The 16,859-nt window shown below is 45.0% G+C and overlaps 1 protein-coding gene across 1 annotated transcript; it reads right to left on the reverse strand.

The window, feature by feature from the left end:
- Positions 1–200: 200 nt before the first annotated feature.
- CYP4V2 (cytochrome P450 family 4 subfamily V member 2) lies at positions 201–15,568 on the reverse strand. The gene is made up of 11 exons (XM_075500189.1): positions 15,230–15,568; positions 12,216–12,328; positions 11,276–11,361; positions 9,290–9,480; positions 8,800–8,869; positions 7,433–7,559; positions 4,849–5,040; positions 3,397–3,499; positions 2,911–3,045; positions 2,550–2,729; positions 201–906 (listed from the first exon to the last, which is right to left on the reverse strand). Exons 1-11 carry the CDS (start codon positions 15,444–15,446, stop codon positions 731–733), a joined length of 1,590 nt encoding a protein of 529 aa, XP_075356304.1. The 5' UTR covers positions 15,447–15,568; the 3' UTR covers positions 201–730.
- Between the last annotated feature and the right edge of the window lie 1,291 nt (positions 15,569–16,859).

The following is a 16,859-nucleotide window of genomic DNA, read 5'->3' on the forward strand; positions in this document are numbered from 1 at the left end:
CACCAGCCAAAAGAAGTGCCAAAGCATAGGGCAGAAGTAAAGGGCAGACCAGCTAGAGGATCTCAGCTTGGTCTAGCACCAGCTTTTTCTTCAGTGCTTACAAAAGTCATGGAGAGTCTGTTCTCCAGATGTGTGGCTTGTTGCAGATTTTGACCTGTCCTGAAGGTACAAAGAGTCAGAAACTTTCACGGGTGCTTAAGAACGACTGTAAATTCTTACAAAGGAGGAGTGAAATTATCAGAGATTTTTGCTTTGTCTTCATAGATGCAATCACCACCAAAACAGAAAAAAAATTGTGCCAAGTGGAAGAATTGATCACTTGTACCTTTCAGAACCAAACAAACCTGAAAACTATACAAAGATTTGAGACTATCGGTTACCCCACAAATGGTATGGAATATAACCAGATCACTCCATCACAGGCATTACTGTTGTTACTACCATAATTTAAGGTTTTTTGCATTGTTGCAATAGAATAGTTTTATCCAAGTAGATAAGGCACTAAGATTTGATGTTTAAAGATTTGCACTTCAAAGATGAACATGAAATTCACATATACTAGAAAAGTAGAGCAATTTAGGGCTGTTACAACATCTTCTTTAATGAAACAATCAGTAACAACTTTAGTTTCAACAAATTGCTGGACTGCCATCAAATGATCTGATATAAAAATGTATCTCAGCCTCAATAGCTTGGAAGTTTTTGGAAAAATAAATTCTTGAATTTCCTTTCATTCTGATCCAGCGTTTGGCCTGCTCTTCAGCTTAATCCGGATGCCATTATTTGGACGAAGAATCAGTTCTCCACTTATACCAAGCTCTTCTGGCTTTTGACACGAGTCCACCCAAAAGTGCCGCAGGATGAGGGCTAGAAGAGCTTTCTCCTCTATCTGTGCAAAGCGCTGACCTATGAGTTACAGGACAGCAAAAAAAGAGATGTTATTGTCAGGTTGCATCAACAGTTGCTGCATTTGCATGCTCACAGTGATACCCCTAGGAACACAGGACAGCAAGGACTGTGCATCTGCCTTGAGAACAGAACTGGCTTTAGGCCAAAAGCAAGGTCATATGGATACTACTGAAACTAGCACTTTTCTCTGCATGACAACTCTGGCCTTCCTGGGACAATCCACAGCATGATCTTCCCACAGTACACAGAACTCAAACAGCAAAGAGGAAACAGTCAACACTTTACACCCAACTAATACAAAACACAGCTTTGTCATGTCTCTTGGATGGACTAGGCATGGGGGAACAGATGACAGACCAGAGCAGAAGATGTAGCACAGGGACTGTGAGGAGAGGCAAATCCCACTGTTCCATACATGCAGAGAGGAGCAAAGGAGATATAACTGCAAGAGAACAACAGACAGACCTCCCTTCAATGAACACTAAGCATCACACACACTGATGATTAGGTAGCACAGAGGGCAAAGTTCAATTTGTATTTCAGAGAAAGGTGGAGGAGGAAAGGGGAGAACAGAGAAATATGAGGGAAACCAAACCAAGCATCACAATCCAGGCAGTTCACTCAAACTAAAGTGAAAATGGGAACAGGACACAAAACCCAGTGCTCAAAACTTTTTCTGTGCTCCCCTCTGTATAATATGTGCAAATGGATGTCTGTACACATGACGTATTTCTGCAATGATATTAATGAACCACCTCTCCTGCACATGTTCTTGTACACCCAGGAACTAGCTGGACTTGTAATATTAAATTGGATTCCTCTTTGGAACATGGGAAGACCTAGTCTGCTGTTCCTATGGGAAGGGCACCTATTCCCAATGAGACAAATTAAAACCAAACAAACAAAAAAACCTAATCCCACCCTCCCCAAAAGAAAACAAACAAAACCAAAAACGCAGAAGAACTTGTATTTCCTGTTCTTCTAAATGGCATAACAATCGCTGAATGTTCCCCATCTGCACTTAAGATCAGTGCAGGGAACAGTCTTTTCATGTGTTCTATAATATAAACAACAATGCCTCTACTTTGAGCACAGATAAACGCCAAGTGTCTCAGTGGCACTCGACAAGCTAAGTTGTGGAATGACAGTGAAAATACCAGAGCAACAATGGTGTCAGAAAGAGGGAAAGAATACATCAGTTGCAGACTGTGTGTTTGGGACACCCAGCTGAGATCATAAGATAGACAGATGAGACGTTTGCAGAGCAAAACAAGTGCAGGACATGAGCTTTCTCTCGCTCTGTCTTTCTGACACTGAGGATCAGAAATCTGGAAGCAATCCTGCGCTAACACAGGAGCCCATTAACATGCTGCCAGGCTGCACAGGCAGTGAGGAGGAAACACCAGCATGAGAGACGTTGGCCCCTGGGAAGAAAGGAAACCCTCGGGAAGAAACAAAATGTGGCAGCTCAAGCAGCAGGCTTGCAGGGGAGACAGTGCCCAGAATTCAGGGGCAGGGAGGACAGGACGTGACGAGCAGGCACATCAAGACCTAAATTTCTGATGCACTCACTGCTGCCACAGTTACCACACCAAGAGCAGCACTGTCACATTACAAGGGCTTACTCTTCAGCTACCTACCAATGCAGTTCCTGGGACCAGCTGAGAAGGGCACGTAAGCATACGGGTGCCTTGCCTTACAATTTTCAGGGAAGAATCGCTCAGGCCTGAACTCCTCTGGGTCAGGGAAGATCTCGGGGTCTCTATGCAGGGCATAAGTTATGACAAGAACATTTGTGCCTTTTGGTACCTGATATCCTCCTAAAGAGAAAAGGGAAAGGGAGAAGAAGGATCAAAACAACAGCAAATAATTGACTTTCTATACACAACAGCACAGTAAAAAAAAAAACAAAACCAAACAATGCTGCCCTTTACTTGGGAAAAACCTCCACTGAGGAGATGCTAGCAGGATAGGAAGTGGCAAATGCAGGACACTACTTACTAATACAGCAATCCTCTCTCAAGGCACGGGCAAACAGCGGAACTGAAGGAAAGAGCCGAAGGGCTTCTTTCACAACACACTCAAGGTATCGAAGCTTCTTCAAATCGTCCATTATAACGGGACGCTCAGTGTTGCCTGTCCAAAAACAAATAGGGGAATGAACAAGACCAAAACTCCCATTTTTGGTTAAACAAACTCATCCCAGCTCCCTTCAGGAACTCTCATCACGCACCAAGACCACATAGAGGAAGGCGCTACACATACATTAAACATGCATGCCTTGCCCCAAAGATATATGGTTGGCTGTACTCTCCTACAGACTTTCCAGCACCCATCCCAATCACCTCTAGCTATTGAAAGCTCCAGAAGGGCCACATGGCATCTTCCTACCTTCCCTTCTACATCTATAGGCTTATAATATACCACATCCCCATTCACAAATGCAACCACCACCACAACCCCAATGAAAGGGGGATGGAAACATACCAAACACCTCATCCAGTTCTCTGTGAACCTTCTTCTGGGCTTCAGGATTACATCCAAGTAAGTACAGGGCCCAGTTCGTAGCAGCTGCTGTTGTATCATGGCCCTAGAGGTCCAGATGTACAGAGACATTCACCTCAACACCATTCCTGTGCACAAGTAGGCTTTGTAAATACTTAGGTGTGCAGGCAGTATGGAAAGTGAGACTTATTAGTCCAATGACCACGAGAAAAACAGAAATCAAGAGCGAAGAACTCTATCCAACATGCTGATTATCAGGATGTAAGATAACCCATGATTCTGTCAGGTGCCTGAAAACTGACCGAAAGGGAAAAGTGTTGAAATAACCCAAGCAAACATCCCTCTCCTCTGTCTCCCAGAATCCGCATGAACTATCAGTATCTACACAATGAAACAGATGTATATTCTTTTTGGTTACTATCCAGTCAACAATGTAAAATCTGGGGGGCCAACGACTACCACAGGAGAGATACAATGGACACAATCTGTAACCTTTACAAAACTATCCAAAAAAGGGTCTAAGGAGACACAGTACAGTGGCCATAGGAGGGAGGGGATAGCTGATGAGAAGGGGATCAGCTACTACAGTTCTCAGCACCACATAAAAACTTGGAAAGGAAACAAAGGGAAGTGGAACAAAAAAACCCCAAACAACAACAAAAAAGAGGGGAACAGAAAAGGGAAAAGTTGACCAACAAAGGATTTTGGTACTAAAAAGGTGCACTTGTTGTGAAGTTCAGGATGCTGCACCTCTTCAAAATCCAGCTATGGAGTAGTACAGGAATGGTAAGATGGGAAGAAAGTTTCTCTAAGTTACAACAGCAGTAATATGACTCTGAATTAAGCTCTTCTGAGATAGAATTCAGGTCCACCTAATGGAGGTGTGTGGAGAGGCGTGTGGAAAACTTGTGAAAGTCATGTTTAGATCCTTCATTGGACAGGGAACCAGACATGAGAAGACAGTACACCAATGCACAGTTGACAACAGAACCAGGAGGTTACAGCCAACGTGGCAAGGGACAAAATGCGAGGAGGGCTGACAAAATGCAAGGCAAAACACTGAAACCATTTAGAGCTCTCTTTAGCATTAATGAGGTTTGCAAGAGGAGCTGAGAGCCCATGGCCCAGGTCAGCCATTAAGCTCTTATTACTCACCTGCTTTCATGAGCAGAGCCTGCTCACATAGGCAGGGCCTGCCACACGTGTATTGCCCAACGTTTTGCCAGGGCACACAAGTCTGGATCAAATGGTTCTATCCTTCAGTAGTTTCTATCCTACCGAGGCTTCCAGGGCTCTTAGGCTTCCAGGGCTAAAATAACTTCATACTATAAGCAACCTCCTAAACTAAGAAAACCTGCAAATGGTGAATCTCAGGTTCTGGGAAAAAAAACAAACCAAAACAAAAAACAACAAACCGACGGATTCCTTGGGTACCTCAAACATGAAGGTATCCACTTCCTCACGAATGTCCCTGTAGCTCAATTTGTTCCCTTCATCATCTGTTGCACTCAGCAACATGTCCAGGAAAGCTTTTCTCTTTTTGGAGCCACTTTCTTCACAGTTGCCATCAGTATCACATTTTGTCTCCTTGGTGTTTTCCAGTTCTGCAGCTTTTTCTGCAATGACCTGGGATTAGAACCATTACATTAGATATGATGCTGTCACGGTTTAGCCTCAGTCAGCAACTAAGCACCACACAGCTGCTTGCTCACCCTTCCCCCCAGTGGGATGGGGGAGAGAATCTGAAAAGCAAAAGTAAGAAAACTTGTGGGTTGAGATAAGAACAGTTTAATAATTAGGGGGGGGGGGAATGTAATGAAAAGGAAAATAACAAGAGAGAGAGAGAGAGAGAGGAATAAAACCCAGGGAAAAAAAAAAAAACAAGTGATGCAACTGCTCACCACCCACTGACTGATGCCCAGCCCGTCCCCTAGCAGCGATCGCTGCCCCCCAGCCCACTCCCCCCAGTTTCTATACTGAGCATGACGGCATATGGTATGGAATAGCCCTTTGGCCAGTTTGGGTCAGCTGTCCTGGCTGTGTCCCCTCCCAGCTTCTTGTGCACCTGGCAGAGCATGGGAAGCTGAAAAGTCCTTGACTAGTGTAAGCACTGCTCAGCAACAACTAAAACATCAGTGTGTTATCAACATTATTCTTCTACTAAATCCAAAACACACACTATATTAGCCACTAGGAAGAAAATTAACTCTATCCCAGCCGAAACCAGGACAGATACACACAGCACATGCACAGTCTACATCACACAGTCCCAACTTATTAAAACAACATCCACCTTTAGCATTCTACATGAACTAGTTAGCATAACTGTCAGCACTGGCTCATGAACTTTAACTGTCTTTTTGTGTTAGAAGGTGAAATATGACCAACCCCTCTTGTCCCAAGCAATAAAATGTATCTTAAATAGCTTCTGTGTGATCAAGAAAATAGATAGCCAAACTATGCAAACAACTTGTTGATCATCAAGAAGTGTAAACACATCCAGAATATCTGGAACAAGCCAATCGTGAATGCCAACAATAGCGACAGCAAATCAAAAAACATCACCACAATTTGAACAGACTGATCACCAAGAAGATATTCTCTACCCTATCCAATAACTAAGGAAAGGATCACATCTCCAACCTCTGGGAAACTGGAGATTGAAGAGAAGCCAGGGCACCCCACAACCCTGCATCAGGACTACACATAGCACAGCTGGAACCACTGCACTAAAGCTTCCCAAATTTTCTTCAGTATGAGAGCAATGGTTGAAATTCCCTTTTTTAGGTCAAAGCACAGCCCCAGTGACAGACAGATTTCCTGCTGTCACCACCTTTGTTGCAACAGCAAAACAGAACCCTTCAATAAACTGGTACTGCTCTCAACAACAGGATAATTTAAAATAAAGGCTGTAGAGTATGCAATTCTGTTCAGAGGAAGCACTGAACAGGAAAAAAAATATGGTTATATACACACACATTGTTTGCCTCACTGAACATACACATATAAAGACACATATTGAACCACCTTTGTCTCAGTGCTTTCTGTCAGCACCTACACTAGGTGATACTGTTATTTATTGTTCCTTTGTTATCTTCAAAGATTTGGCTTCTTACATTCAGTGCACCAGCCCAGCATGGGAAGAGGGTGTTACCTTAGGTCCCTTTAAGAGCCGCTCTCATGCCTCACTGCTGCAATTCCCAATAAAAGGAAGCAAAACATGAACTACTTAAAAACAACGCACAGTCAATGTAGCTCATTATATGTAGTGAAAGTTCAGAGATTATTTCCTTTGTCGTGGGCATTGATACAATGACATCGTGGGGTACATACATCTATTTCAGGGAAAGCAGCTTCTCTGGTAACATCCTAACAGTAGATTCGGGAGGGCAACCATTGGCAAGAATAGCATGGGAACTATTTGGTGAGAGAAAGGGGTGTTCCCTGCACAGTCTAACATGGTGAGAGAACACTGCGTTTTATGCCAAGTCAGTGATGTATGCTTAATAGTCAAAGTATCTTACTGCTGATGTGGGGACCTGCATATGTTGGCTCATCTCAGCAGTTCTGCTCCGAATAGGGGAAAATGAATACAGGCTTCCATTTCTGACGGCTGGACCAAGTGGCATTACCAAGCAGAGCCCTATGCTTACTGCTACAAACTTGGCAGTGAGCTGTTGCAGGTGATTCAGATGTGGAGCATCTGGGGCAGAACAAAAGTTCAACGAATTCCTATCGTTTGTTTTGGTTGTCAAGGACCTGTAAGTCGTGTTACTCCCTTGGAGTAGTAAACTCCCTTGCTTAAATACGACAGAGCTCCTGACAGGGAAGTCAGCTGCTGTCTTCTTTTCAGGGAATTCCTCGGCATCCCAACAGAGAGATAGTTCTCCTCTTAATAGATGCACATCAAGGGGGCTGAACCTCACCCCCATTTGGAAGCTCTCTACTGAGCGCAAAACTTTGCTCCAACAACTAAAATGTACCATTAAAAAAAAAATAATAAAAAAAGAATCTATACTGTATCTGTAAAATTGTGAAGGATCTTGAGGTTCCTTTCATGCTCTCTTCCTTCCTTGAACAGCATATATACAAGATCAGGCCAAAGCCAAGGGCTCTTCTGTCGCTGTTGGATTAGATCGCTCATCCTAGGGGCACAACAATTACATCATGTAACATTTCTTGACAAAAAACCAAATTTCCAGCGCACTTTCAAGAACCAAAAAAAAAGTTCTACCTGCCCCAGTGAAGTGGAACGTAACATATTGTGTGGGTTTAAACCTATTCACCTGAAGGGAAGGCTGTTCATATTTGTTTCCTGATTTTAAACCATCCCAAAATTTTTCACCCGTCCCAGCATCCCAGCATCACCATGATTTATATCTTTAAGCATTAATCTCTGAGAAGGAGAGCATATTCTCATTTAGTGGGAATCCTCTTGAAACAGACATATTAAGTCATCCAGTCCAGCCCCACTCCACATCAGTAAAGCATTGACTATGCTGAAAAGACATGTACATCCTGAAAAGACTACTTATGCCAGGGTTCCAGAATATCTGCCCCATGACCTCAAACAGCCATCTGAAAGCACCACATTCCTACTTGACGGTCCAGATACCATATAAGCCAGACAGCACATGAAAAGTATTTAAAATAAAGAATGAGACTTCCAGTATGCTCAAACACAACTGAATTATATTTGGAAGGGCTGATTGTCATTGCTATTCAGCTCTTGCACATGCTTTTGGCTGCAGAAAGAGACTTTGAGGAGTAATTACTACATTTAGGCCAACTTTGGGCCCACCTGCGGTACAATTTGGGAAAGGCCAAGGAATCGATGACCATCAAACCCTCTAATTCCACCCCTTTTTTGTAACACACCTGTCTCAACAAGCCCCATCAAAGGCTAGGGGTGAGATGCCACAAGCAACTACATCTCATCTAGGCTGACACACCAGTGGTAGGAATACAGAGTATGCTTTTCCTAATCCACTGGACAGTCACATACAATTTGAATGGTGTAAATACTGCCATGAAGTGCAGAGCAGCAGTGCCTCAGCTTTAACATGCTGTCTAAAACAGTACCCTCCCAATTCTGCTAGTCATGCTGATATGAAATATTGCAGCTCAATTTTTTTTTTTAACCTCCTGTACCAATGGATTAACTGAATGGCAGCTGACACCTCTTCAAAGTCCTAGCCTCCCATTGAATATACTCATACCAGAAAATCCATCAAAATCTGCAGGGGTTTCTCCTGCCTTCTTGGCTTTCTACCTTCATCTGTGACGCCCCGGCCCTCCCTCCTAGCTCAGAGCAGATGAACTCCTGACATCAGCAGCATCAATTCCAGCCCAACTCCAAAGTAGCCAAGGAAAACGTCCATTTACCTGTAGATAGCACGAACATACTCAGAATCCTTATTCTTCTGAGCACCCACATTCTTGCCCATTGCCGTTTCTAGGAGGAGGACATCATCAACCGTTCACAAGTGCAAAGTGAAATGCAGAGTCCCTGTACACAGTAAGTCACTACTGCTCCCAGCTTCTGACTGTCACCACACCATCCCTGCGACAGGTGAATACACACATCCCTTTCCAGGTGATGAGCTCACTTGACATTTCCATGCCCGTGAACCCTGCTCCTCAACACAACCTCACTTCAGACTGCTACCTCTGCCCTGCCCATCCCACAAACTCACCTGCTCAGATGCACACAAGACACCCTAGGAGAAAGGATGGCCTTGGGAGGACGGAAATGCATTCACGCAATATGCAGGGACATTCCTCTTCAACTGCCTCATCACACAACACGGCACAGCTGTACTCATGAGCCTCTGCGTCATTCACAGCCCTGCCACAATAACTGAAGAGGACTTACCACAGATGATATCAAGGGCACACAGAGTGATGTCCAGAAAGACATCAAATGGTTCCTTGTCAACATGCTTCTTAAGTTTCTCCAACAAAATACCTCCTTGTTCGTTCATAACCTCTAGAAAGTCAGTTAAGATTGTTAAGTGGAACGTGGGAGTTATCATCTTCCTCCGCGACCGCCACTTGTCTCCGGTGCTGCAAAATTAACAGGGAGAAGGAAGGGTTAAAAACTCCAAGTCAAAAACAAAACCCTCACCATCACAGGAAGTACACAGCAAAAACTTGCAGCCTGGAACACCTTCACAGGTGGACACCCTGTAGAAGACTCTTCAAGCTGTCCATAGCACTCCCCGGAAGGAGCAAAATGGAAATATTTCTTGCTCCGGCTCTCTCCAAAGCAGAAGCCACCATTTCTATAGCTGCTCTCAACAAAAGGAGATGCCAACAAGCCTTCAGGCAATACAACCTCATGGTTGCTCAGTGCGCAGGCTCAGAAGGATCGAGCAGAAGCCATCTATAGGACAAACCAGCTATTCAGCATCAAGGCCTCAACTCATCACATTGTCTCTGTGAATCACCACCCATGCTTGCCTTCATCCGCTGACTAAGAAATGAGGATTGCAGAGAACTAGGGTCCACAGACATTACACAAATGACTGTCTCAAGGTCTGGCTACAAAGTACTTCCTTGGAGACAGGCAACCACCTCCCACGTATCAGTGAAAGAGTATGGAGCCACAGTGGGTGACACCAGCTTCCTGGGGGTTCTTGTTCACTTTTTCTGAATCACATGCCCCACAGGCATACAACTGGCAGCTCTGCTTACAGGGTAAAGGGTAAACCATCACACCACTTATCCTGTTAACCTGCTGTTGGGGCACTCCTCAGGCCAGCTTATCTGCTTGCTGTCTACCACTACTGCCCTTAATCAGCAGACTGGAACATTCTCCTCCATTATATTTCTGCAGCACAAGGAAGTCAAAACACCTCTAGAAGTCTACTGGACACAAAACAACCAGTAAGGAAGACGACTAACGGTGAGGATACACCATGCCAGATGCCCATGGACCTCAGTCTCTGCACTTTGCTACTGATTACTGCATTCTTAAGGGCCATGAATGAAACTCAGGATAAAAGGCATTCCTCATCCTCTCACATCAACTCGCACCTCCCACACCACGTGATCACAGCTGCCTTTTACAACACCATGGCCCCATCATGAAGCACGAGGAGTTCACCGCCGAGGGCTCCAAACAGGCAACACAGCTCCACTGCTAACAGGGGGACCTCGACCTTCCCGCAGAAACACAGAAGAGGCACAAAGGCACCAGAGCCACTCTACACTCGCCTCGCTCTGACTCTTGAATATCTGCATCATCCAGATCAAACCTTCCTTGACCCTCCCAAGACCAGAGAAACCAAACCCTTACATCACTGCTCCTCCCTCTCTCCACTCCTGACTTGTGCTCTTACCCAGGCCTACCTCTTATGAGCCACCACTTCATGAGGGAAATGAAGGACAGGGTGCAGATACTCTCCCATCCTACCTCAAAGCATCACCAAGCTCAGGCCCATCCTACTGGTTTGCAGCGTCACCAGCTGAGATAAGCAATGCACGCAGTCGCAATTCTGCCACAGTCCAACCACTTCACATGCATCACAGCATTCAAAACATCCAGCATGTAGCACTGCAGACTAAAAGACACCGCTTGCCATAGGATACAACTTCCCGAAACTCACATTCGTTTCAAGCCTCTGGGCAAAAAAGTAACAATGGCCAAATTTGCCAAGAAATAGATAGTGCCAAAAGATTTTTATCAGATATTAGCTCCTAAAGAGCAACCAAGACCATCACAAGGAATAAGACTTCTACATCTATCATCTACATCTCTGTCCAAAGATACACACAGCACTCCTGCCACCAAGCCCTCTTCCTATCATATACCCTGCGGATTTCAAAAAGACAGCAATGCACCTGCATTTCACTATACCTTGTCAGAAGTCCAGTGCCCAGCCACGGCTGCAGGAATTTGTACAGGTATGATTTTTCTATATGTTTTGAACTGCTCAGAATAACCTGTCATAAAAATGAAAGGAGAGGAAAAAACACCACTTGTTAGATGGAGAGAGATTTCTTCAGCTGAGATTACTTCATACAACCTCAGTTCCTCCACAAAAATGCCCTGCGCCTCAGTAAAATGCACAATATTTCAATACCAGCTGGTACACAGGGGGAACATTGAGTTCACACCCTCATATCTTCCAGTAAATATCCCAATCCTGAGAAACAATCAAATACTCAAAAACTACCACTCCCACTCCCCTTATCTTCCTGAAAAAGTAACAGGCAGAGTTCAGAGAAAACCCAACGGTTTCCAGACTTAACCAAACTCACAAGAAGTACCATCTTTTCAATAAACACTCCAACAAAGAAACAACTCTGTCTTCCCAGTTCAGGGACAATCACTGTCAGTAGCAAAACTAATGACTACATTTCATGGCATCAGGAGAGACCCACCAAGTTCTAATGCAGAAGTCAGTCAGACAGACACAAGCACTGCAACCTGCATTTCATAATGTTCTATCCCTATTTCAGTGGTCCCATCTTCCCTGCTGTCTGGTTGTCCATTCTGATCTTGGGAGCAGAAGCTTTCCCACATGAAAACAAAGCTAAAGGAGATGCTTCTTTGTATAAAACATACTGAGTTGGTGCTTTCATTTGCTGGCCATCTTCAGCATTTATTTTTTTCCAAGACTAGGCTTTTTATATTCTTCCACTTTCAGCCTTTCTTTAGCACTGGGTCAGAGGACAATCTCAAATAAAATCAGTCCGAGCCCTTTTTTGCAAAAATTACATTGAGATAATAGAAATTAACACATTGGACACTGCTTTGCACGACAGTAGAATAGACAGGAGACAAGCCCACTCACCTCCACACTGTCAGGGTGATACAAAATCACGACAGGCAATGGTCCTATCCAAAGTTTGAGCAATGGCCAACTCCTAAACTCTTCCAGGTAAACTTGTAGTTGTTTAAAAAAAACTGGAATGAAAAAAGCAGATTAGAATTTTAAAAAAAGGGGAGTTTGCTGAATAAGCAAGACTTCTGTAATGAACTCTTTTCACCATATGCCCTGTAATTACGTTTTTGTTGTAGTTTTATCTTGCTACTATGACCAAGAAGCATATTTTGCACCTATCTATTAGCTGTACTGCAGGAGCATTTCTTTATGGCTGCACTCTTGAAGGCACTCTCTTCTAGAGAAACCCCTCCTAGCTGGAGATAAGGCAGTTTGATTTAAGCAGTCTCAAAGCACTGCAGCATGGGCCTTCTGTATTGCAATGCTCTTTATAACAGTTAGAGCCAAATCAAACTTTATCAAGGCTATGCTTACATTTTGGCTTATCTGACACTAGCCAAAATGCTATATCTAGATGCTTCTTTACTTTCAAAGTACAGCATCAAGCCTTTTCCCATCTGAGACCTCACTGACAGGTACTACGTTTGTGGTGCACACACAAGGGATGTCATGCACAGTAATGGCAGAGCACTGCGCAGGAACCAGTATCACTTGAAATTTCTAGTTTCTGATAGCTGGACTCCTGAAGAAAATCTTTGGAACCCTTACACCGCTACCATTTGCAAACAAATTACTTCTTACTCCAACATGCTTAAATCCTCTCACTCTCTCACAGCCCTAACCATCAGTGATGGTTTGCAATTCTAGCAGGGGCTTTTGACAGCTAGCTGCTCCAAGATTAAACTACACTCTTGTCCTTTTAGAAACCTTACTGAAGGGTAGGTGACCGCTTATGGGGCCACTGTGGATTTGGCAATTCAGATGTTCCCATCTCTAAGGGCACAAAGACTCATAGGATTATTTATGCCATGGACCACCTGAGAGATACCACTATTGTCCAGCTGCCAGTTGGACTTCATACCAGTGAGCTCAGCAATCCAGCCAATTCTCCACCCACATTATTACCCACTTATCCAGTCCACATCTTGTCAGTTTAGCTATACAGAAAGCAGGGGCGATGGTATCAAAGACCTCGCTGAATCAAATTAAATACCATGTACTGCTCTTCCCTTGCTCACAGATCCAGCTATCTCATCACAGAGGGCAATCAGGTTCATTCTGCAATTCTAGAGGAGGTGGCTGCTATCAGGATGTTCAAGGATTAAACATGCCTTTGCCCTTTCAGAAATCAGATTAAACAATAAATGACTCCCTCCAAGGCCTCTGCAGAGTTGAAAATTCAAAGGTCACCAAATCAAAGGAAAAAAAAAAAAAAAGTTTCCTAATAGATACCCAAATACAGCATTCCCTAGTCCTAGGCCAAGTTCTAATGACACCTCATCCGAAAGGCTTAAAAGCATCAGATTGTTTTGCTGGTTTTTTATATTATTTTCTTAACATCACCATGATTAAAATATCACAATTTTCCAGCATTTGTCTACCTATATCAATAAATAAAATCACCATCAGATGAAAAGTCATTTTTCTTTCTGCTATAAAACCTTATCCTTGTTTCTAAAAACTATCTTTTTTTTAATTGTCACATTTTTAATTAAAAATATTATAAACCACAAACTTCACTCATTTTTACATAAACAAGCAGGAACAAAGATGGATGGTCATGGACTTAACTAAAGTACGTGACTCCTGCTAACAAAGGAAATTAGAGACTCCACAGAACATAAGAGTCTCTATCAAATTGCTTTCTGGAGAAAAGAGCAATGTTCTTTTTTGTTTTGTTTTTTAAGAAGATTTAAAAAGAAGAAAAGAAAGAAAAAAAGATTTGTCTCTCAGGCTCATATACACATCCTATGATCCTGCTACTGCTTCCCCAAGGTCAGCTTCAGGGAAAGCTGCTTGCCCTCACTTCCACCAAAGAAAGACCTCTCATATCTGTGCTAAGATACAGGGTTGGATCCAGAGGAAAGATGCAAGTGTGTACCCTTGTGAACAGAGGAACCATATCTCAGCATGTGTCAGCGCCCACGCTGCACTTGTCCTTGGCTTCACCACGCTCCCATGACCCAGTCGCTCTCTCTTCTGGCAGCGCAGCCAGGCACACGTGTGCACAGAGCAGACTGGCATACGCAGGCATCACACACACCCCCAGAAGAGTCTGCTGGTCCGCTGACAGCACAGCCAGGCCCGCTTTCACCCCGCAGACTCCTCAAGAAATATGCTTCTGTGCAAAACCGAGTACCAAAGGGAAAGGGAACGTGTAGCATATTAGTGCTCTCTCAAGCACCTGGCAAAAAGAAGGTACCATTGATCAACGCGAGAACAGAAAGGTTTGCTGTTGAGGGATGTACTGCAAATACTCAGCAAGTTCTTTTGCATCTAACGCATAAATCTAAGGCACAGCTAATTCTGAAAACGACCCAGCAACTCAGCATGCTAAAGTCCCTTGCACATGCTCACTTGGGGGAAGATAATTGTTTAAACAAGTATTTCTCCTTCGTAAGCTAAAAGCTTTGCTTGGATCACAGCTAATAGCCACGGGGACAGTGCTCCCAGAAGGAAGTGAAACCGCACGTCCTGCGAGAGCGCCCAGCATGCCTCCCTGTCACAGAAACACATTCCACAGCCTTCATGCTCCACCTCACCAACAGCTGGAAACGGGGCCGAGTCCAGCATCAGCATCTGGAAGCCACTGTCAGATTGAACCTCCAGCTAACCTTTGACTGATGATAACCCCATATTTATGCAGTTCCTTTCCTTTCCTCTCCACTGCCCACTTCTCACACAGTTCTCTTCTGCAGGTTGCCCACAGCCCCAGAGAGACCTAAAGGCGATGGCACACCGTACAACCTCCCCAGCCAGCCGCAGCTTGGCCACCCAAGCACCTCACCAGCGCTGGCTCCTCCAGCAAAGCCCCACACAGTGCAGGGACCTCACAGCTGGGCTATGGCATGAGCTGCCCTTACCTTCTCCCTCCCGCTCCAAGAGTAGAGCGTTTCCCAGAACAGGATAGCAGGGGCTGATACCCGGGATCGGCTTCATCACCCACCATCGCCTACAGTAATCCATCAGGGAGGGCAGGGAGCACATGGCCACAACCGTCAACAGCAGAGCGACGACCCCAGCCCCCAAATGCAGCAGCTGGGGTTGTCCTGTGGCTCCCTGCACGACCTCCATCGCCATCTCCCAGCCTCCTGCTCCGAGCCTTGATCCCTACTGGGGAACCGGCACTGTCTGTACCCGCCGCTGCCACGCTGCAGCAAGCCGAGTGTGCCAGGACCCGGGCCACGAGGGTGGGAGGTGGAGCTGTCACACAGCCCTGAGGCACAGCTTCCTGCCAGGAAAATAAACAAAGATATAAAAAAAAAAAAAAACAACCCACACTCGGAGAGGCTGCCTGCAAGCACTTCATGACAGCAGAGCAGCCACAGGGAATGGTGCCATTTCCTCGCCCTCACTTGGTTCCTCTGACTCAAGTGAAGAATGAGGAATTTCTTTGCAGGCCCCTGCCGTACCTTAGAAGGAAGAGACAAGAGAAAAACCACCTTTTTGCTGATTTGGGGAGGATGGCCCAATCTACACCGCCTTTCTCCATCTGTTTTCACGTGCTCAGGGAACAGCATTTTGCCATACAGAACTGCTCCAGTGCTCTCCAACACAATGCTTGAAGGGTTTCAAGTGCTTCCTATGGGGAGCACCTTTCTTAAGTTGGGTTAATGGCTCAAAGGGCTTACACAAACCAGAGCCCATACAGACCCATGATTAAGAGCAGCACTGCAAAGCACACTGATGCTTCTCTGCTCAAATGGTCTTTGCTGATCCCACTGGTGAACTCTCAGTCACAGGCTAAAGGGTGCCAGTAACACGACTGGCAGCACCAGCACCTGTGTCACAGCTTGCAAAGCGCTTGGGTAGAAGTGGTGCCGTACCCACCACAAACCCTGCTGCCCTTCTGGCCCCAGGAGGAGCCAGGGTCTCTTCTCACTGCTGCAGGGCTGCAGTTCCTCAAAGGCTCCAATGCTCAGAAACCTTGTGGTCAAACAGAAGTTCAGTGAAATGGCAGCATGGCTTACACCCAATTTCACAGACTCACAAAATCACAGAACCACAGAATCACAGAATCGTATAGGTTGGAAAAGACCTTTAAGATCATCAAGTCCAGCCATTAACCTAGCACTGCCAAGTCCACCACTACACCATGTCCCTAAGCACCTCATCCAAACGTCCTTTAAATACCTCCAGGGATGGCGACTCAACCACTTCCCTGGGCAGCCTGTTCCAATGCTTGATAACCCCTTCAGTGAAGAAAAATTTCCTAATATCCAGTCTAAACCTCCCTTGGCGCAACTTGAGGCCATTTCCTCTTGTCCTATCACTTGTTACCTGGGAGAAGAGACCGACCCCCACCTCTCTACAACCTCCTTTCAGGTAGTTGTAGAGAGTGATAAGGTCTCCCCCCAGCCTCCTTTTCTCCAGGCTAAACAACCCCAGTTCCCTCAGCCGCTGCTCATCAGAATTCTGCTCCAGACCCTTCACCAGCTTCGTTGCCCTTCTCTGGACACGCTCCAGCTCCTCAATGTCCCTCTTGTAGTGGGG

The sequence above is a fragment of the Mycteria americana genome, chromosome 4, assembly GCF_035582795.1.
Source record: "Mycteria americana isolate JAX WOST 10 ecotype Jacksonville Zoo and Gardens chromosome 4, USCA_MyAme_1.0, whole genome shotgun sequence".
In the NCBI taxonomy this organism is placed as follows: domain Eukaryota; kingdom Metazoa; phylum Chordata; class Aves; order Ciconiiformes; family Ciconiidae; genus Mycteria; species Mycteria americana.

What these genes read in the sequence shown, in the direction of transcription:
- CYP4V2 (XM_075500189.1), bottom strand. Translation starts at nt 15,446, where the DNA reads ATGGCGATGGAGGTCGTGCAGGGAGCCACAGGACAACCCCAGCTGCTG. An exon ending in TATGTTCGTGCTATCTACAG is followed by an intron (nt 7,560 to 8,799) that starts GTAAATGGACGT and finishes TTGTGCCCCTAG; the next exon opens with GATGAGCGATCTAATCCAAC. An exon ending in TGGATACCTTCATGTTTGAG is followed by an intron (nt 3,500 to 4,848) that starts GTACCCAAGGAA and finishes CTGGACCTCTAG; the next exon opens with GGCCATGATACAACAGCAGC.